The 22,837-nt window shown below is 38.5% G+C and overlaps 1 protein-coding gene across 3 annotated transcripts in view; it reads left to right on the top strand.

The window, feature by feature from the left end:
• THSD4 (thrombospondin type 1 domain containing 4) overlaps window positions 1-22,837 on the top strand; it is a 247,357-nt gene that overhangs the window by 8,611 nt on the left and 215,909 nt on the right. For 2 of the 3 annotated variants that reach the window (XM_032122684.1, XM_032122685.1), the window contains exons 2-3: window positions 11,510-11,617; window positions 15,530-15,599. In XM_032122684.1, coding sequence (XP_031978575.1) covers window positions 11,589-11,617; window positions 15,530-15,599 — 99 coding nt within the window. In that variant the 5' untranslated portion in view covers window positions 11,510-11,588. Of the gene's footprint in view, window positions 1-10,269; window positions 10,591-11,509; window positions 11,618-15,529; window positions 15,600-22,837 lie in introns of those variants that run through there. The other variant, XM_032122686.1, reaches the window with a different exon arrangement.

Genomic DNA, 22,837 nt, shown 5'->3' with positions numbered 1-22,837 from the left:
AGTGAATGATAATCATACATTCAAGGAATCTTGGGCTATCTTTGTGTTTTTGTGTCAAGGAATGGTATCTCCTGTAGGAGTGTAACAGTTCATGCAGTTTACATTAAATGGACTGAAATACTAACTGTCATCTAGACCACCAGAGCACATGAGGCATAGCAGCAAGACAAGATTTGTAGGATGTTTAAAATCCCTTTCAAGCTGACAGGGTAAGAATAAACAGCTCCCTCTCCCAACACTTAAAGGATCTTGCAGTTCAGTTTTAAAATGCAGGAGGGTGAAGGGTTCACCACATGGAGGTATGATTGATATAAGAATTAGGATATTTCTGGAACCTGAACCAAATAAGGACTTCAGGAAAGTTATATTCAGTGGCATCAGTCTGGGGAGTAGAATTGTGAATGTAAATAGTTTCTGGATTTCTGAACATAGGGATTTTACATTTCTTCTGCTGTCACTAATCATGCTGATCTTAATTCTCCTTTCTTGAAAAGACACAATGATAGGTTGTTTGTCATTCTTCACTAATAAAAACTTAGTAACTTAGTGTTTTCCCTTTTTTCTCCATTAACATCTTCTTCCCATAGAAAAGAGATGCACCTCTGCAAATGTACCCCTTTAAATGGTAAAGGCTTGGCAGCACAACTGGCACCTGATGCTACTATCTTGGTTGCCAGTCCAGTTTTGGAATTGAACTATTTGTAAGATTCTATATATATCAAGCTCAGCAGATAAACATATTGAATGTCTGTGTTGTTGTGCTGGAGACCTCATCTAAATTTTACTGTGGATGAAAGCTAAATAGAACATTGTGAAACAGGTTTTCAGTATGTTCTCTGAGTTATCCCTGTATTTACTTGCATGCAGAATTTAGTATTTGCAAAAGATGTACAAGATAACTTACTGCCATTCTTCCAGCTGGCTGTCAGATAGTTTGTTCCATGTTGGGTTGAAGTTCCCTGGTATTCTATTTCAAAATTATGAAAAAAATACTTCATTTCACAGTGCTCTTGCAAGACCTCTCATTAGACCTATTATTCATCATTATGTAGAAACGTAAAAGAAAACAATAAATCTTCAAATTCCATTGTTGCATTTCCATACCAGTATGTGGGGAGCCTCACATCAGAGAGAATTTTAATGAGAAATAAATTAGAATCTCATAATTCTTACAGTATTATTTGATAACAAAGTAATTTAAGCAATCTTGCACAACTCATTCATTTCAAGATGTTTCAGGAGCCTAGACTCTGAAATGCACAATGAAGATGTGTAAGCTACATGGTGAGCTGTTTTTCTGTCCGTGATCTAACAGTTTTCTGTACTTCCTCTTAAACAATAAAGCATATAAGTCTTGCTATTAGGTATATGACATTTCCTTCAGAACAGATGAATAATTGATATTTTTATGCTTTATTGAGCAAAGGCACGTTCAGCAGTTACCAGAATGCCATCACAATCTCAGCACTGTTTATTTTGGACATGTGTCACTTATTTTTCAGTGGTTCCTAAAATATATTCCCACACGGGTACCTGAGAAGTTCTACATCGTTGTGTCTGGCCTCTGGTCAGTTGAAGCCTTGTTTTGCTCTCATGTACTGAAACTATTTAGGAAGTGCTTAATTAGCCCAAATTATCCCAAGTGCTAGAGGATAAGGTGTTGTTTGAATGTTTAAGATGGTGCACCTCTCCCCTCCATGCCCCAGTACAGTACAGCACCTTCAAGCTGTTGCTCAGCTTTTCCATGACAACTGGGTTGCAACACTGCTGTCACCTGAGCAGTGCTGGTCACTGACTGAAGTGAAGCCCAAGTCATGTAGGAATTGCATGATGGAAAAGAGAAATCTCTTCTTTTTGCCAAAATAAAGCAGTTTGCTGACTGCAGAAAATGACTGAAGGGAAGAGGACTTTCCTAATGTTTAGAGTCTGTTACTAGAGGCTTGGTCACTTTTTCTTGGACATTTGTTAGTACAAAATGTGCGTCAGTGGGTACCTGTGGTGTTTTTTCCTTCCAGTTTTTGGCAGTATTGAAATGTATGTTAAAACACTTGTCCTTGAAAACTTGTGTAGAAAAGGATTTGATGAGTTATTTTGGGATGTGTGCCCACCTTAATCTCCATTCGAGAAACTACAGGAGCCAGTGGTTTGCAGTGCAGCCCTGCACTGAAACACTGGGGATAGTCCTTGGACTACCAAGATACTGTTCTTTTGCTGCCAGACTGCAGGGGAGAGAGACTTGTTGGGTTGTGGCCTGGCTTATCCATTTATAAATGTATTTTATTTCTAAGTATATGGACTAATAAACCAACACCGAATTGCCTTGCTTTTACCTGTACTAACAAATAGGTTTGGGTTGGGATTGTTTGGGTTTTCTTCCCCCTAATTGCTCTTCTGTGTCAAAGACTCATTCAGTCTTGAGGGAATGCCAGCCTTTCTTTACAATGCCTAACCCTAAGCAGAGAGATATATAATAGGCAGAGAAATCTCTGAAGTTCCCCAGAAATTGTTTTTATCCCATGTGTAGTTTAGTACACCAAGAATAATGCTACAGAAGCCCTTGGAGTCACTGTAGCTGAAGTTGAAAATTGAATCACAAGGATATTAATGCTAATTTCGGTAGATGCCTGTGTTGTATTTATAGATACATGTTCCAGTTAGTAACTGTTCCTCTGCACAGAGTTTAACTTTAGAAAATTTAACATCTCTGATGATAGTGGATATGAATAGCTACCCAGAAGAGAAATACCTAGTCAATCTTGATTAAGTCTATATTTTCTCTGGTGCAAAGTGATCTCTTTCAAGGACTAAGAAGGCTTAGCTTAGCCATTAGAGGTTGGCTAACAGGTTTAAAAGTGGTTTGGTTTGACTTTTGCAGCATCCCGTACTGAAACAATTTTATCACTTGTCTGCTCTGGATAATGTGGGAATATTCCCAAAAAGCATTGTTATTTGGAGGTATTACTTATGCAGAGAGATGATTCCCACTGATACCCAAAGAAAATATTTTATTTCTGAATAAGCAAGAGAAGATTTCAAGTCCACATCACATACTGTCCTCCATGTTGTGTTCTGACACTGGTACCCCAACACCTCAGAAATCATGTCAATAGAACAGAAGGAACTTTGTAAAAGTTAGTATTTTGAGATTGTATGTGTTCAGGTAATAGCTTGATGGGGACAATTTTTTTTTTAATTTTAAAGAATTTTTTATGAGTACTGTGATATATTTAAGCTTTCCTCTACTGTTTAATTTCTTCCTTAGGAAATGACAGTTATGAAGTTCAGGATTTTTATATTGTTAGAGATGTTTCTGTGAGTTCACAGAGCAATTGCTGACTCCTTTTACTATCCTGTTACTGTGAATCAGCTCTAATTTTTGGAAAGGGAAGTTTACATCAGTTTTTCTGTTTGTGTTGGAGCCATGCAGAGTTAGTTGTGGTAGGCTAATGACACACACATCTATTTACCAGTAAATGAAATAATTCTTTCGGAGGATACATTAGCAACAGGAATGCTTGTTCTTCACCTATATATGATGCTGATTGTTGCCTAATACTATAAAAAATATTCTCTGGGGCAGAGCTTCCTATATTTTTTCCTTTCTTTTACTATGTGGAAGATATTGATGCTTAGGCATGTATTTACAATGTTTATTGAACACCATTCTCATGGAAAGCAGTTTAAAAAAATGAAAAAAGAAGACTTCTGTCTGCCAGACTGACATTCTTATTAAACAAATGGCTGAAAAATCATGTTTCCTCTTTGCAAAAGGAAGGTATCTTCTAGCTTCACAATAATTATGTAATATACATGATTTTTACATAATGAGAGGGGTGTCTCCCAGCTGTATTACTAAGAAACAGCTGATTATATTCCTGAAATATGTTGTGTTTTACTTTCCTTGTACATGTGCCTTCAATTAGTTTTGTTGTAATATTTGTCTTCTATGACCTTTTCAAACAGGGTGTGTTATAACTCTCTGAGTGAGGCTGGTGGGTTCTTGGTTTTCATGCAAAAGACAGTAGGTCCTCAGAACCACTTGTCAAATGCTGTTGGGAGCCTGTGTTTTGAAGACACAGACTAAGAAGGGGAGAAAGAAGCTTTTCTTTGATTCTGAAAATGGCCTTCATTAGCCAAGTCCTGAAAAGAGCATAAGAAAAGTTAATTTTCTTTGACATATTTACAGGTAGAGAAGTCAGTATGGCTAACAGAGGCTCTAAGAAATTTCCCTTATTCCTAGTTGTTCCAAAATGCAATTATATGCCTTGCAATATCAGTATAATTAAGACTTCTACTAAATAATTAGACTTGCAGACTGACATTTCATATATGATCCTTCTCTCAGTTATTTCCATCCAGGGCATTCTAACTCCCAGTCACAGCAACAAGTTCTACCTGAGTTTCCACAAAATGGAGTGGGTCTCAAAACAGTACATGAACCAAATCTAAAACACCACTCTACCTACTTACACTTGGTAGAAAAATATTTAGAACAGGAACTTGTTGAAAACAAATTTGTGCTGTTACTGCTCATTTTGTAGGCAAGACAGATGATGTTTAATCCTAGCAGTATTCACACAGATTTGTTACTCTTGCTTGTCATAGCAATGAGGGCTTCACCTATTTTGTATCAATGCTTATAGAGATTTCAGGTATTTCTACCTGACTTTTTAGGCTATTAAATGTTTGAGGTTTTTTTCATATCTTTCTATATCAGTAATCAGATAAATGTTGATCAGGATTATGGAATGGTTGCTTAAGAAACATTGTTTCATGAAAAGGATCTTTAACATGTAATCTCCCCCTTCCTCTTACATGTTCAGTCCCTTCTTGGTTTAGAAGACTCAGATTGTAGCAAAAAAGTTCTTTACAAGAAAAAGAAAATTTACTAAAATATACTGAGTGTGTCTTGTTAGAAGAGGTGATGGTTTCCAATATGTAGAGCTGTGATAAGCACCTTTCATGAGGTTTTCAAATGCTGAAACTGCTAGAATCTTTAAATTCTCTGGGGTGGTTTAGTGTGGAACAGGGAGCTCTTAATGGTTGTGTGTATGCAATGCCTGTCAGTGGATCTGTGGGCAAAGGGAATATTCAGCCACATTTACACAACACAAGTAGAATATACCAGTTGAACATTGAGTAAGGTCTTTTATATGGGAACAGAACTGCTCAGTCTCTGCACACTTGTCCTGTATAAGGTCTTTCCAGTTTGTTCTGCACTAGTTGTACAGAACAGCTATGACAACAGTTGGAATTCCTTAAATCAGTGAATGGTGAGAAGCTGGTATCAAGATTCCTACAGTATCTCTTCAGACAGAGAAGGAAAGGTAAAAAAACCAACCACCATGTGGTTGGTAAGCACAGTTTTAAAACTCATACCAGGGATTTGGCCAAAATTGCACAGCCTATCACTCTGAAATCTTGAAATGAACTTAAGATAGGTTTGGAATTGTTTCCACACAGTTACATCCCAAAAATCTCTGTCAATTTGGAGAGTGATATGATCTCATTTTTGTGATTCATTTTATGTTTTACATAATTGTCTTCTGCCTGGAAACTGCACACGAGAACTTTAAATGCAGTAAGCTTTTGTGAGAATTATCTAATACTTTCCAAAGGTAAAAAAGGGGATAAAATCAGACTAACAATGGCAATTTTGGTGCAGCCTGAATCTTGAGAAAGTATCATTCTTTTGGGTTATTATTTCAAAGACCTAAAAAAGAACAATTAATTCAGTTGTTCTGACACTCAATTTTGTGTTTTCTGGACTCTTCTTAAAGTTTGGTAAATCTGAACTCCACATAAACTACCTTTTCAGAATTTGGTGATTGTAAATAATGTCAGAATTACTAATCAGTTAAACACTGCTATTCCAGCGTGTTTTCTTTGCAATTGAACTGGGTGTCAATCAGCTAACTATAGGTCATATTTCATACCACACCAATATACTTTAAGTGGTTATCAGACCTATGGTCTTAAATCCATATTTAAGCCAATTATTGAGTTTAGTAAATTTTAGACCAGGCTCATTATTGCAATCCTTTCACTTTTAAGATACTTTTATTATTAGTGCACATTCAGTGAATATATAATTAGTGTTGTGAACAAGATTAAGAAAATTAAAAGAAACAAGTTCTACTACTCAAATATGACTGCAGCTCATGACCTATAAGCAAGCACTTTCATGCTTCTCCCCTTTACTTGCAAGATTAATGTCACAACCCTTGTTTGATCTTAAATTATATATTCTTCAACAAAGATGGAAGCAAATTGTTTGAATTGTGGCACCCTCCAGCATAACAATATATTTAAAAGCTAAAATTTGCATTTTGTGAATGGATATTTTGAGAAATCTTGTGTATGGTCACTGTTGGAGTCCACCACCTTTGCCTCCTAGATTTTCAGAGAACAATTAAATGTTACAGGATTGGATGCCAAATAACCAGGTTACACAGTTCTTCCACTGAAATCCAGACAAATGAGCTGAAATTGTTTGCTGAGAAGTGAAACATTTTCTGAATTAACGCTCTAGAAACGGGACCGAAATTCCTGAGTACTCCAGGATGGCTCTCAGCCTCCCCATGATTTATTCCGGGCGTTGGGTGCCCCTGTGTAGGAGCCCAGGTTCCCGAGCGGCGGCTCCGTTCCCCGGCGCGGGCGCTGCTGGGGCGAGGCGCGGCCCGCGGCACCGGGAGTGCCGCTCTCCCCTCCCTCCCGGCCCGCCCGGCCTTGGCGTGACTCACCGAGCGCCGAGCCAAAGCCGCGGCTCCAGGGGCTGCGCCTAGAACACAATTGGTTACGTTTGTCAATGAGAGCCTTGGGCATGGCTCGAGGTATGTTGTTGTTTGTGAGGCACGCTTACTGGACTCTCTGCGTGTGAGATTTCAGGCAAAGAAATTAAAACTGGATCTTGATCAAGCTTACATTGGAGACAGGCACTGAGCTTTGTTGGACTGGAGTAGTGCTGGGCACACCCAGAAGGAGAACCTGAAAGTTCTCAAAGCATTTAAAATAAAAAAGAAAGGTACCTGCAGGGTTAGGTGGAGTAACTTGCCATTTTTGTTTTAATAAAATGTTTGCTCCATATAAGTATCAGAACTTTTCATCAGATCTAATGCTAGATTTCTCTGTTATGCAGCTTTCAGAGACAAGTGTATGTTTTAATGTAGTTAATGAATATTTGAAGAGATTAAAACTCTGGTGGTAGGTGTCAACAGCTGCAGTTCAAGCTGTTGGATGTATGCACAAATTATGTAGCTAGATAAACCTGGCACACTGTGAGTGCTTTATCAAAGTCTTGTGAATGTAGTGAATTTTGGATGCAATCCAAAGGACTTGCACTGAACATGATTTAATAGATTTGAACAACTAAACTAACAGATACACTGTACTTTACCAATGTGCAAGGCAACAGATTCAAAGGCAGTCTTAAAGGGTGTAATATTTTATTTAAAGTATTTCTAGATATTCTTTATTTATGATTTCCAGCCCCTTCTCTCTCCCTCCCCCCCAATATTACAAAACGAGAACTTTTCATATCAGTGGAAACATGACTTTGGAACAATGCTCAACTTTCATAGCTACTTCAAGTTGCCCTTGTCAGTAGCTGGCAAGATACATAATCTGACCAAAAAGATAAATACTGAAGGAAATTGAAGTTGGCTCCATATATATGTAAGTCACCAAGGTAAAAGAGGCTAAAAGCTCAGAGGACTTCAGAACTTGGTTGAGTTAGCATATGTTTCTATATGATAAATCTCACATTCCTGTTGAGAGTTAAAATAGAGGGTCTTGGATTATTGAAGTAGGTACTGTACACACACACACACACACAATCAGGAATTTCTGTTACAGTTAATGCATAGATGCAGGTGGAGATGTGTGCATTGACAGGACTTACAAGAAGTATAGATTGATGCTAAAATGACATTGGAATTTATGGACGTGAAATAGTCTCCACTCACAATACACAAAGGGTACAGTCACATGAAAAACCACATGTGAGTGGTCCCATGATAATTAAGAGGTTAGGATAACATTGGCCTTCTGCAAAATTTCAAACCTCTCAGTAGGAAAAGGTTTCTTGAAGTTAATTAGCCAAAGGGTAAATCTTACCTTTGACTTCCCAGAGGGACTTTCTTCCTCTTTTCTTAACTTTCTGTACAGTGTCTGTGGTGTCTGTCCAGATAATTCTGTGTATTGTGTCATTTAACTCTTTGAGAAATCTTTTTTTGTCCTTATCAGCAAATTTCTGTGATTGCCTATGAGCCTATTAGATTATTTTTTTTTACTGCCATTATCCATCTCCACCCCTTTTTGAAATCTCCATTACAGATTAGTATTTTTATTTTCTAATGTTGGGAGAAAGAGTCTGGGTAAATGTCAGTAAATACCAAATTAAGGGATGGTTATGATTGGCTCATTGCTTGGTAGGGTAACTGCTGAGACTGGCAGCAGCAGTTGGAAGGTGTTAAAACCACTCACCTGCAGTGTGAAAGGGGAGGAGACTAAAGCAGGGTTCTTTAATCATTTTCTGTGACTCAATGCACATTTTATTAAATGCAATGAAACACCTCTCCCTTTGATGGTCATCCTGTGGTTCTGGAGAGGTTTGTATTCTATTCCGTCCCGTCAGGTGGGTCGGTTTGTTTGATTGATTGGTTTTCTGGGAGGGGTGTGTTTGTGTTGGTTTTTTTTCCCCTCCACCCAGTTTCACAGATTGATCTTGTTTTCATCCAGCTTGGAAGTGAAATAGGGAAGACTGCTGAAATGTCGAATATTTTAATGCAGTGGAGTCTCGCTGACTCTGTGAAGTAGAGGAGTGTGGGTTGCTCCAGTTGAGAAATTGATATCTATTCTGCTGTATGCAGGGTTACTAGGGAGTCTTTTGCTAGATAGGTCTACAGCGCTTTTCAGCCCCTTCTGGGAAGGCAGTTTGACTTTTACAATGGAAGACTTATCGAGCACATGTACACCTCATTCAGGCTTTTGAAAGTTTCCCTGCCAAATTCATGTTACTCAATCCCAGTGTTAACTGTGTAGCCATTTCAGGTATTCATTTTGCCCTGGATCTTCTGGAGGGAAAATGATTGTCACGTTTGTACATTTTCATATCAAAGACACCACTGCCAAAATGACATGCCTTTCAGTAGGCTGTAAGCACCTAAGGTCTTAAATAATTTGGAAAATAAGCTCTTAAGTCAGTTCAATATTTAGCAGTTTTTACACTATGTGCTACAAATGGTACTTCAAAAGAAATGCATCTGTGAATTGTGTAAGAGGTGTTTTGAAAAAGGCATTGAAATACAGTTGAAAGTCAAGTTGGTAATGCAGCCTGCCATTGACAATGAAGATACAAATGAACTGAAAAAAATTGAAAACATATGCATGGACTTTAAGCATTCTTTTTAAGAACAGTCTCCAGAAACACTCAGGGTCCTTCTCTTGTTTCTTTGCAAAACTAGATCTACCATATTATCGTTTCTGTTTTTCAAATGAGGTGCAGTTTATAGAAGGGATTAGTGGGGTGCATATTGCTTTTTCGGTGTTTTTGTATCCTGTAGCAGTGTTCTTTTGAGACTGTGTCGCTCCATACAAGGTTGTTGGATGAAAAGATTATTGTGGGGTGAAAAATCTGAGAGAGAGAGTACCTCTGGAAAAAAACCCAAGATGATAAGAACTTGAAACGAAGTTGGTTACAATCCATGTTACAGGCAGATTCTCCATCCTCAATAAGTGTTATGAACGACTATTGCCTCAGTATGCCTGGTAATTAAGAGTCAGATTGTAGGCAGAGAGGTATTTGTTTCCTTCTCAATTCAGGATTAGTTAGTCCTGTGTTAGGGGATCTGTCTAAATGCCTGGTAGTGGTGCTGGATGTGTGGACTTGCTTAACGTTTAAAGGAATGTAGCTTTTACTGAACGTGCTAAAATCTCGAACGGGTGTGAAGTGTTGCAGGAGAGCTAGACTAAAAATCTGTTTTCAGAAGTGCTTCCCATCTTATAACAAGCCAATTTTACAATGTTAAGTAGTGAAAACGGTGAATAAGTCTGAGAAAACCTCTTAGATCTACTGACAACTGTGAAACTGCAGGAGAGTATGAAGTTTAGCTCAGCCTTAGTGCTTTCTTCCTCAGGACTAACTCAAACCTGTTACATACAGAACTTTTGTTGTGATACTTTCCCAAGTACTCAACTTTTCATGCCTTCCATTTAAAAAACTAAACAATCAAATCATTAGTCAATTCTCTTTTGAAGATATTACAAGTATTTTGTGATTTCCTAAACCAAATTTATTGTTCTTTGATTTTTAGGAGTGGGTGGGGAATATCTAATCCGTCCAGTTACATGCAAACAATCTGCATTTTCCTAGGAGCAGATCTGTACCGTATCTAACTGCACATTTCTTATGTTCTTGTCAGTTCTGTCCCATTCTAGGCAGTTTTCAATTATCTGGCTGGCTGACAGAAATTGAGAGCTCTTTATCTGTGAACAGCAATGTTCTCTTGTTTCTCTTCACTCCACTGCATTTTAACACGTAACCACTTGTAAATGGAAAGATACAGACAGTGGTTGACCAAGTTTTGAAATGTATGAATTTAGGTTCAGTTTTAATAGTGTTTTATTTCCTCTTTTCCTCCTTCCTTGCCAATATCCCCCAGCCCTCCTGATTTATACTGTATGTCCTTACTGCAAGGATCTCCTTCCTGCCTGAAAATTCTGGTGCATTTTAGGTGCCCAATATATGATTACAAATTTACTAAAATAAGAACTTCCCAGATGTCTGAACATTCGACATCATTTACAAACAAATGAAAATGTACTTGGGTAATCCTCCCAAGGGCTGGTAGGTTTTCTGTGTGTTCACAGTAGTCATGATGCAATGATAGTACTTAGAAATAAGGATCAGTTAAATTTATATTCAGAATGCTGTTTAACCCCAGATTTCCTCCTTGACTGTGGGCAAGGCGTTTAACTTCATTGTGGATAGGTTTTCCATCTGTAGTAGAGGAAACAACGCTGCTCTTCAGGTTGTTTTTACTGCAAACTGTATGAGCACTCACAGCAGCATCATCCCTGCATTGCTCACAAAATGCAGAGTGTATTAATAATATTACTGTACATTAGAAATTGGTAATCCAGTTTCAGTTCTATGCATTTTATTAACACAAGATTTTAAATAAGGTTGTTTGCTTTATTGTTATACAAGTGACATACCAGGAATGTGAATTAAAAAGGCAAGTAAGTTTAACATCAGATTTGCCTCGTTGGGAATCAAACCAAGATTTTGCATCCCGCAGTCTTTCTGCAGAGCACTTTGGTAATGTTGAAATCCTGTTGCAAAAAATGGTGTGCGTACAGTTTATTCCTGTAACACATACTGGATATTCTGTTTGAAATGCTGTAAAGTCCCAAAAATTGAAGTAGAGATGATTAAAGTAGCCTGTGTGCAGTTTTTTATGGAAAATACTAAATAAGCAGTGTTAATTTTTCTCCTTTCTTTCTGTAGGATTTGTGTGTGATTGGCATTGTGCTGTACCACAGTGAAGAGGTATTTTTCACTTCAAGATACCTCGCATTAAAAGATCATGGTAGACAGTTTAATAGTTTCTTTAAGGTAAGTGGTGCAATAAAACATTTAAAATCTTATTTAATATGCTCTTAACACACTGCAGTAAATTTCAATTTGGTGGTCTCTTACTCTGCTGTTAAAAGTGTCTGTATTGTAGGAGGGTAAACAGAAATCTTGTCTCAAGACTAAATACTCAAGTATATGCATACCAGACATAGCATTCTTGGGTGATAGTGAAAAAAGAAAGTTCTCAGTGTTTGTTCATGCTTAGAGCATCTGTTAGTGTGTGCCAATGTGATGGTCTATATTACTGGAAAGTTCCTGTGTTTTGATGAGGCTGCACAATTACAGTCACTGGGCTTAAATTACTGATTTACATGTTTTAGTACCTGTGCTGCAATTCATTCAGGGATTTGTCTTATGCATTCCTGAAACAGTTTGCCAGTGGGCAAATATAGGAAAGACCTTTCAAACAGCTTTCCTAACAAAGGAAACATTCAGCTGTTTCTAAGCTGGTCTGTCCGGTTCTGTCCTGTCCTTGGGCGAGCAGATTCAGAGCAGACAGGCAGCCCTGATGCCACACAAACACAGGCTGACCTCCTCCAAGGAATGGCAGCTGAGTGCTCTGTCTTTTGGATGGAGTTACTGTAACACCTCTGCTCCAACCTTGCTTCTCCTGAGTTTTGAGGCATCAATCTTTGAATTGCAATTTTGGCACCCTCCTAATATGCCAGGGCAGATTTCCCATAAAATGGATCTGTCACACTTTACTGACACTACCAGTGTTATTTTTCCTGTTGAAGGATGACCTGCAGAGCTCCTCCCAAGCTCTCCCAGACTTGGGCTGGTCAGCAGATTTGGGAGGAAGTCGGGAATTTGAGACAAGAGCCATACTGCTCTAGTCAGTGCTGATCACTTGGCTAAAATGCTTTGTCCTATATCTGGACAATCCACATTTGGCCATAATATTCCTCCATAAAATGCAGCTACTAAGGGACAGCAACCATGTGAGAGATCTGCTTGGGTAGGTACCCTCTAGCTTCATTCATGCAGAGCTAATACTCACTGCACTGACTAGGAAGAACTCTGAGAGTTGTTCCTAAATGAGGTGTTAAACTGCAAAATTGTTCATGCTACTCCTACAATAGACCTAATATTGCTTTACTTTGTGCTTGTGCCTTCCCCTCTTCCCCAGTTGTTTATATTTATGCTTATATTTATGTTTATATGTTTTTATATTACTGGCAATTGGTGTTGCAAGTAAAAGAAAGTGAGACAGTTTAAGGTCTGACTTTGCTTCAAAGTAGGTGCTTAGCTCCAAATAGTGCCTTAAATGTGAGAGCAGGGGCTGTACCAGCAAGGTTCTTAGAGGCCCGAGTTATACAGCCATCAATCAGCTGCAATTGGTACCTCACCTGTTCAGGTATACTAGAAGGGTTTTGCCTTATTTTGAGGAGCACTTGTTCTTTTTGGTTTTTCTGCACTGTGCGAATACCTGAACCAAACCCACTGAAATTGGAGAAGCCTATTTTTGTAGCTTGGGAGGCCTAAAGTTAGTCACGCATGACAAATAAAAAAGCCTGGTCCAGAGGAGTTAGCCAAAGCAAGCTGCTGAGGGAAATAACATTAAAAAAATTAAATTGCCACACATTGATTTGAAGCTAGGGACTTACCTCAGGATATCTTAAGTATTCCTGGCAAATTTCCTGTGTGTTTGAAATAGTGGCTTGATACTGTTGTTTCTGACAGAGCCAATTGCAGATACAGAAGCAAATTTAAAATCTATCTTTATTGTCCTTGAGCCATGTACATAGAGATGGCAATTGCAGTGCAACCTCCTTAAAGAATGGTCAGGAAAAGCCTGGCACAGTGTAATCACACATATACTAAAAGTTTGCATTTTAGAACCGAAAACTTTAATCTGGTAAGTAATTTGCTTTGAAGATTACAGTTCTCATTCAGCTCAGAACTCACAATGCTGTGCATGATTTCAGAAGAATTTACACATGGAAATCGGACTGTCAGACTGATCAGAAAAATCCTGCCCTGTTGAGGACAAAAGCATTCATTTCCTTACGGAAAGCCTGAACTTTCTTTCACATGCTCTGAGGGATTATATGGAGCAGAAGCCTTAAGGGAGCAGGGGTGGGTAGGAAGGTTCTGAGAAGGAAGTTAAATATAATTTGCAGAGGATGTTGGCTGGGCCTGTCAGACACTGCACTGCACCTCCTTAGATGCTTGTCATTTTTCATTGAGAAAAGTTGAGAGATCACTTAAGCACTTGGAAAAGAGATGGGGAGGTGAGCTGCAGACAGAGCTGATGTTGTAATTTTGCAGTTTGGAGGTCTGAGTTGTATTTCTGCCTTTGATTTCAGGTGTATTTTGCAAATCAGTTTATTCATTTGTGCCTTTGGCTTCTATCTACCACTGTGTGATTGGGCCCTGCTCTGAACTGCATGTTTTGACTCGTACTGTGATTTCTTTATAGTGTCTTACACTGGCTCTGATTTCAGCCACCTCCACTGTACCTTTTTTAATCACAAATGATAACTTTGTGAAATGCAATACTTCCTTCTAACAAACTTTTTAAAGGGCTTTTTTTTTTTCTTTCTAAATCGATGTGGCAGTAAAGAAGTAGTGACTTTTTCTAGCCTTTAACTGGTTTATTGCTTTGATAGAGAGGGGCATAAATGATGAGGTGATGATGGGCCATGTATGCCATGTGCAAACAGTACTTACCTAATGGTTCCTTTTGCAGTATGTTAGCAAGAACAAACACAGAAAACACAAGATAAACATTCTCCCTAGCAGAAGAATATTTGTATGGGTGGTAATGAAATGCTTAGTATTAAAAACAACCCTTTCTCTTTTGGAAATATGTCTCAGAAATACCTGAAACAGTAAGAAATATTTAAAGGGTTACTGGGTAGGTAGCAAAGGGAAGGAGCTGTGACTAGGAAATGCAGCTGGATTTTGCCTTGTCCATTAGAGTGCAGATGTGTATTTTTTATCCAAATCCATCAGTTTTACTTCTGCATTGAAATTCAGCAAATCATTAGCAGCTTTTCCCCTTATAACAGGTCTGAAACATACTCTTTGCAGACTGAAAAGTCAAACTACTGGTACACATAAAGATACCTTGATCCTGGTACAGATAAAGATACCTAAAGATTTGTCATACCTGTCCATGTTTTCTGGTGAAGGGGCCTGTTAGAAGGAGACAAACCAGTCCCTGTTGCAAATTATAGCAAACAAAAGACTGAGCTAACTGTGCCTAAGTTGTAACAGGCTCCTAGGAGTCACTACAGTGGTGAGGCTTGACAGAACAGTTTGTTGGGGCTTGGTTCCCATTATGACTCCTTTCAGATTGAAGATGTGGGGACTGGGATGATGCCTGTCTGCTTATCCTGAGTCTCTGGTGGGCTGTGTCCACTACTTTCCATCTTCTGTGCCCAGGTTAGGTTATTCAATTTTCACAAGTGTTAGGCAATTTTCTGTTTCCTGTGTGCTGGAGGTGGAGTGTTCATCTGTAAAATGAGGAGGCAGAGCTAGAAGCAGATGTGGTCCACAGATGGGTGAATTCTTACTTAGCACTTTAGAAAACTTGCAAAGCATGTCAGTTTGACACCAAATGCTGATGTGTTTAAAATATGCCACTGCCAGAAATTTTTTAATTTGAACACGAAGTTATGTGAACTACTATCAATGGATTCTATTTGGGTCACTTTGCTTTATAGCTGGACAAATCTATGTCATGAACCGGTTCATACATTCAGGTATGAGCCTGCTGTGAACAGAATCTTATAAGACCATTTCTTTCATATGGTTTAGCGAGTCTCTTTTGGTTAGCAATGGTATTCAAGTGTCTAAATATTTTCTTGCAGTGTGAAGCCTTGTAATAGGTTGTAGATATGTTGTTTGTATTAATCTGTTCTGTTTCACTGTTTGCCTTTTCAGACTTCTCAGTTCCCTAGCAGTGCTGGGGTTTCAGTTTGTCATCCCACAGCCTTCAATTGAACACAGAAAGGTAAGCGTTAGAAACATTCAGACTTTGTGTACTGAAAGGTAAATGTGAAAATATTTAAGTAAGATATGTAAAGCAGTGCAATCTGAATAAAATTCTGGGAATAAATGACTTCTGTTTTGTACAAGTGGGATTTCTTTGGTTTCTTCTTTTTCTTTTTTTTTTTTTGTAAATATATACTTGGTTGAAAGACGCTTATCGTGGTTAATTAGCTGAGTAACTGTATGGAGTGTTGCTGGTCACAAATAGTTACTAAAGCTTTGGAGCATTTTCTTTATGTAAGACATGGAAAAAAGAATTCCTGTGAGTAAGAGCAGACATGGAGTGAGTAGAGAACTATCCAGTTGCTCATAGGCAGCTCTTTCTCTTGCAGAGATAGAAATGTCTGAAACAGAAGCTGGACCCAAACCACTCTGTTGCTATTCAGATTGCTAGAGATTGGAGTTGGAAACTTGCTGGAATTTCCTGTTGTGCTCTTGTGGATGGCTCACTCACTCTAGATGTTGGCATCTCTAAGAAGGCTTGCAGCCTGCACACTTTCCATCCTGCTCAGTGTTAGTGAGTCTTGGCTGGAATCCTTAGTTTTTGCACTGCTTTTCAGGAAAGTAGAGGACAATTTGGAGGAGAAACGGCGAGAGCAGCACGGATTATCCTTAAGAGATTTTAAAATCTTAGCTCTGAGGGAAGTTTGAATGAATTCATATGTTTATTCTAAAGATTGGAAGACTGGTGCTAGAGGCAGATATGATCTTCAAATACTTTCTGAGTACTAATGGGAAGGCTTTCTTTTCTGTTTGGTGGAGGAGATGAGAAGAAATAGATTTAAACTGAGGCAAAGGAAGCTTAAGTTTTATGTTAGAAAAAACTTGTCATGGTAAGGATATAAAGAAGATTATATTGACCAGATAATATTTAGAATTTCCATGATGTAGGTCTCTGTGAGTGTGTTGGAGAAATGTTTATCAGGAACAACGTGCAGGTGTTGCTGATTCTGCCACAGACCTGAGGCAAGACCCCTTGAATGCTGTTCTGTCTCTTTATGGACTGTCACTTCATAGCAATGTTGTTCACATATCTTAATTGCTATTCAAACACAACCAATTAATTATTGAAGGTATCAACCATTTAAAAACAAGTTTGCTTTTTACTATAGATTTTAAAATAATAATAATGCAAGATATGTATTTTAAAAAAAACCTATAGTGTTAAAAGGAGATAAAAGGCAAGTTTGCTGGGTTTCCTTTTTTTTTGTGCATGTACAACTGTCTTAAGGGTAAAAAGTTATTTGGACAATAGCCTCATAGGTGTGGACTAGAAACCTGAAGCTGTCTGATTGTCAGAGTTCCAGAAGAGCACAGAAGTCTGTTAACTCCTTGTGCAGCCTATTTGTAAGACAAGTTAAATGAGTTCAGAAATAGAAATAATGCAGTCTGAAACTGGCACAGTCCAGTCTGCAGCAAGCTGCCCAAGGGCTCTATTCTAAACTGCAGGACGATTTAGTATTTTTGCCTATCTTACATCTCTTCTCTTTTGTTGTGCAGTTGAGATGGTCATGCTGCTGCTCTGGTTTCAGTACTCTGATTAGACATTCTTTTGTAACACTGACAGTGGAGAGATGCTTCAGTCCAGCTTCCAAATGGCCTTAGGGGGAATAAATCTACTAAATAAAATAGAGTAACTCAGAGAAACAATTGCTTCATTCTGGGAAGCCCCGGAATTAATTTAGATAAAATCAGATTCTTTGTTTTCAATTCAATGAGAAATGCCACGGGTCTGGAGTGTGTTCTATACTAGTTAAAGGGACTTAAGGGCATGGTAACCACCTTAGAGATGTCCTTTTTACTGAGAACAAGCAAGGCACAAGTTTCCTAGTGAGGATCTCTCAGAGGCTCCAAGGCTGGCTGTCATTCTCAGCTCTTACCCTACGGGAGAGGATTCTATTCATGCCAAACTGTGTTTAGACTGGAAGTCTGTACTTAATTACACTTTTCACAAACCTTCTGCCCCATCTATAAGCTCCAGACAAAAGGGGCTGTTAGTAACTCTGAAGGCCAAGTCAGACGTTTCTGAGTGTGAGTTCTCAGCTTTGTAGCTCTTGGAAGTTCTTTCCATTCTTTTCCTGCAGTAACCCCAACATGTATTGCTGGCATCTCCTGTGTATTTCTGGATGGAAGTCTCTGCTGTTTGGTGAGGTTCTTTCTATGTGAGAGCTGTGCAGGAAGAGAGAAAGGGAGAGGAGGAGGACAACGAGGGAAGGATTTAAAGAACAATTTTAACAAAAGAGTGAATAATGAAAGTGGTGTTTGCTAACTTTCATATGCACACTCAGAGGGTAGAGTATGGGGAGTCAAATAACTAGAGCTGAAGTCTAATGAAACATTAGACCATACCCCAGTTCTTACTGTGAGTTTGTTTTGCATCAAGCTAAGCATGACTGATGCTTGAACCTGCAGTATTGGAGGGTGTATGGATTCTGTCTTGTGCACCCTGCACAGGGTTATTTTTCCTCTGAAGGCTATGGACAGGGGGAAAAAAATGGAGAACTAGATTTAGATATTTGGCTGAGTACTTCACTAAAATATTTCCAAATAGGCTAGACTTTTTTCCTACACTAGAAGTTTTGGTAAAATCAGGTAAAACCCAGGACAATCCCCAGAGCAGTTGATGGAAATCCAGTTGATGGAAATCCAGTTTTAAGTGCCTGTAGACACCTACAGTTCAGGTGAGATGTTGTTCTTTTAGGATTTGAGTACACTTAAAAACATCATGAAATACTATTTTCTGTTTAGTTTTTTTTTTTTTTTAATCTTGGTAGTTTTAATCTTTTATTCTATTTTTTTTAATCCATTTTTAAGGTCACCCTACTAGTACTAGTGTACTAGTTTCACAGGCTCATACAATGTAGATTTTTCAACAATAATCTATAGTTTGCTCTTATTTGTAGGAGTTTTTTTCCTTAGCTTAAATGTATTAGAACTGTTTAAATCACCATTTGGTTACTCTTGACTAAGTGACATGTTTAGGAGCTTACCATGAGATAAGAAGTTGACCTTATCAACCAGCATTTTATTTGTTTGGTTTTTTAATTTTAAGACAAATTTCATCAACAAAATCTGGAAGAGCAGAACTCAGCAGGTTGCTTCCTCAGATGCACACACAAAAATCTGTTTCTGGCATAACAGCATGGGACTGATAGCTAGAAGAATGAGCCAAATTACTTCCGTAGCAGGGAAGTGCACATATTGGAATTAAGACATGGGGAAATGACAAAACCAAATGGGAAAGTTGTGGGAAAAGGTTTGATTGGACAATGTTTTCTGCTTTTAGACTTCATTATTTTTGAGTGAAGGTCTTAGAAGCTTGTCAGACGTACAAAGTCAGAATTGACCAATACAGAATTTCAGAAATACATGGCTACCTGAGTTTTATATAGAAGTAGCTTTTGTGCTTCTTTACTTTAATCAATGCTGTCTCTGCTGTCAGAAGTACACAAAAACTGAAAACAAACCCCATCTTTATATGTTCCTACATCTGAGCTTAGGGCAGTACTCTGTTAATCCTATCTCTGTAAATGGCACGGGTTTGTAGAGCAATGTAAATACATTAAATATGGGATGTTCATCAGATAGAAATAAAAATTCTTACGCAAAAGTCTTTTATGGTTTTTTGCTAAAGACAGGAGTTGTAGCATTGGCTGGAAGTCTCTTGGAGCTTTTTTTAATGATCAAACTTATTTATTCCTCATGCATAGTATATAATTTCTAATATCAAGCATACTCCTCTGTAAGGCCAAAATACTCATCAATAATAGGATAAAAGTGGAAATTTGTTATGTGAAACAAAATAATTGCCAGTTGCCTTTTAAAATCAGCCAAGGCCTCTGCAGCTGGATAAACTGAAATCTTTCTTACTATTTGAACAATTAACTTGCCTTGTCCTCACTACTGGACATATGAACAGCCCTGCTGCTGCTCATCACGCAGTCAAGCTCTCTGTTCTCTCTCCCTGTGCTTATTTTGCTGACATTTAACCTTATCTGATGAGTGTCATACTGTGGTGAACTGAAGGTTAAACTATAAACAGTCCTTCTCCTAGACAACCATTAAAGTCTGTATTCCTGATTTTCCAGAAGTCGCTTCTGGGTGGATTTGTGACTACTCATATGTTTTTGTGTTAAGAAAGTAAGCTGTAGTTATATTTATGCCTTATTAATTTTAGCAAAATTGGTAATGTAAATGGTAGTAAAGCCTGTCCAAATAAAATTTCTGACATAAATATTGCTTTGTTTAAACATCTTACTTCTGCTATGGCACTAAATAGGAGTGTTGAAGCAGAACTGCTTTGAATTTATGCTTGTCTTTTTGTCACTCAGTTGTAGATGAGTATTGAGTTCAATGGAGGTACAGTGTCTTAACAAACTGATTTTTATTGTATGGAAGCAGTGGCAGGATTTATTTTTACAAGCTTTTCATTGGGGCAGTACAATACTGGTAAAGAATTTTGAGCTTGTTTGGGCTCAGTGTAATTTCTTTCTGCTGGCTCAAAATTAAAGCAGAAATAAACTTGATGTTATCTCTATCACACACACACAATGTTTCTATGAAAAGCAACTATTTATCAAGTGAATGTGACTATCCTCCCTATAGAATTTTGAGATTAATGTGCTTTGGGATGTGTGTTGGGGTTTGTTGGTTTGGGGTTTTTTTGGCTATTTTTCCCCCTCTCTCTTGTGCTGGATTCAAATACACTTGTGGAGGGGTCATCACTACTAAGTCAAGAGAAATAAGGAACAGGATCAGGAGCAAGACCTGAGGGAAAAGAGTGGAACAGGGGGAAGGAAAAGATGGCCAAGATCTCTCATTTGGTCATGGTGAGCAGTTTGAGGAGTTTGGCTACTTGAACACACTCTGAGAGTACAGTGTGAAGCATGAAGCAAGTCTGCTATATCCTTGAAACACGGGAGAAAATGGAAATAAGACAAAGTAGTTAATATCTAAGCTTGGCTTTTCGCCAGGCACCAGGACTAAAGCCTAACAGCTGTAAGGAGCACCCTGGGACCTCCACCACAGCTGGTCACCACCTTGCTTTTACATATGCTCCAAAGCAGAGGCTTGGAAGAGAAGGCTGTGTTCTTCCTTGCAGTCCAGGCAGGGTGAAGCTGTGCCCTGTGGTCAGCAGTGACTCAAGTGTGTAACTTGTCAGGATTTGCTGAGCTGGAACTGATCTCTTGCTAACAGAGCCACTGCAAAGTCACTGGGGTCTGTCTGTCTGGGCTGTGTAACTAAACTGGATTCTACTGGAGAGGCTTAGTCACTGCCGATTTGCACACAGCTGCTGTTCCTTTGCAACCAGTGGTTACAGGTGTCACCCTTTCTTTTCTGGTAATGTTTTTGTTTATAGGATAACTGCTGTCCATTATGATTGTATTTTCATACACATCACTTCTATAAAACACTTCCAACTGCAAGGGAGTCCATATTGCTCTTGCAGTTTTTTACTGGTCAGTATATCTGCTTGCCTTCAACACAGATACTTGACTTTACAGATAGACATCTGTTCCATTCGTAACCTTTGGTAAAATAGAGTCTTTCTAGCTAATGATGTTGCTATTCTAATTGCAATAATCCTTAGGAAACAGGAGAGGTGATTTAGTCCATGACAAGACTTTTCCTTTAAAATGAGCCTTTTAGTGCAACAGACTATTTAGAACAACAGCTGAAAGAATTTTCTTGCTATCTCTGTGTTGTTACTAATTCCCTGTCCTTGATGTTGTGGATTGAAGTGGTTAGGAAATAAAATTCACCTTTGTTTGGGGAAGGATAAGGATACATTATTTTATGTGAATATGCTCTTTGAAAAGTCAAGGTCAATGTTTTTGTTGTTTTTAATCTGCTTTATCATGGACCTCTGAATTTTTATCTTTAAATTTAAAAATACTGACTTCTTTAACCTCAGAGCAGGAGTTCTGTGTTTCTCTGAAAGAAAAGATGAAAATATGACAGTTCCAGTTGGATTCCAGTGCAGGTGAGCTTACAGGGTCATAGATAAGTTTCTCATCTTCCTTCAGAGTAGTTCTGCATGCTAGTTCTGCCAAACTTTGGATGAGAGGGATAATAAAGATGAGAAGCTTTTTGGATTCACAGATGAGTTCTTCTGTTAGGGAATGTTGCTTTCTACTTTATGTCAACTTGTCCTGTCTGGTTCTGGAGTGATGGGTGGGTGACTCCCTGAGAGATCTGGAGAGGTGTTACGGCAACTACAGAATAAATAAAATGTGTTTTTCTACCACATGTGGATCCCAAAGAATTTTTCTGAATGTAGAAATAAATAGAATGGCACCAACTTTGTCACAGCTGTAGATGGCTGACCTGGAGAAGGCCAAGGGCAGTATAAGGTTATTGACTTAGGCCACAAATGATAGTGAATGGTGAGGGAATAGTTTTAAAAAGAAAGAAGCCTAATTTGTGATATAGTGAGGGCCTGATGCTTATCATCTTTACCTTACTGTAAATGAGAAGCAATCCTACCATGGACAAGGAATGGTTGTATAGAAGTGGTAGAAGTGAGGTCAGGAGTGAGCTGTCTGTTACGTGAGAGCACTTAATGGTCCCACAGAAGAGTGGAAAGAAACATCTTCCTTAAAACACTAATCTCCTAGAGTGCAACGGAGGTGGTCTTGGTGTGAAAAAATTAGCCAGACTTGGGGGAAACATCAAGCTTTGTTGGCACAAAAACTGTTCTGAACCTTTTTCAGAGCTGTTTACTTTCTAGACTATTCAAATAATGTTAAGGTTTCTTCAGATGTGGTCAAAGTTGGTTGAAGGGGCAGTGAAGCTGTCCAGGCATTGTAACTCCCTTCAGTGATTTGTGAATACAAAGGTCTCCTATTTCCAGGCTTTTTAGCCCTTTAATCTTCACAGGCACAGATGTTCAGAAAGAGATTTGATACAAAGAACGGAAACCCAAATCGTTTAAGCTGGTAATATTTACACTTACCACGTACTGTAGAATTCAAATGGTTTACTATTTCTGTGATTAAAGGCTTCCAAAATGCACTGAAGGATTAAAATAGCTGAGCACACGAACCAGGCAGACATGTACACATTGTGTCATGATGTTTTGTTTGGCCTCTGCTCCCTTTTTCTCCTAGCCTTGAGAGATCCAAGAAATTATCTGCAAGTTTGGAGCAGGGGGAGGGGCTTGGTAGATTGTTTTTTATCAAACCATCAATGTTCCACGTG

This window comes from Corvus moneduloides, chromosome 13 (genome assembly GCF_009650955.1).
Source record: "Corvus moneduloides isolate bCorMon1 chromosome 13, bCorMon1.pri, whole genome shotgun sequence".
NCBI classification, from domain to species: Eukaryota; Metazoa; Chordata; class Aves; order Passeriformes; family Corvidae; genus Corvus; species Corvus moneduloides.
This window is presented reverse-complemented; position numbering and strand designations above follow the sequence as displayed.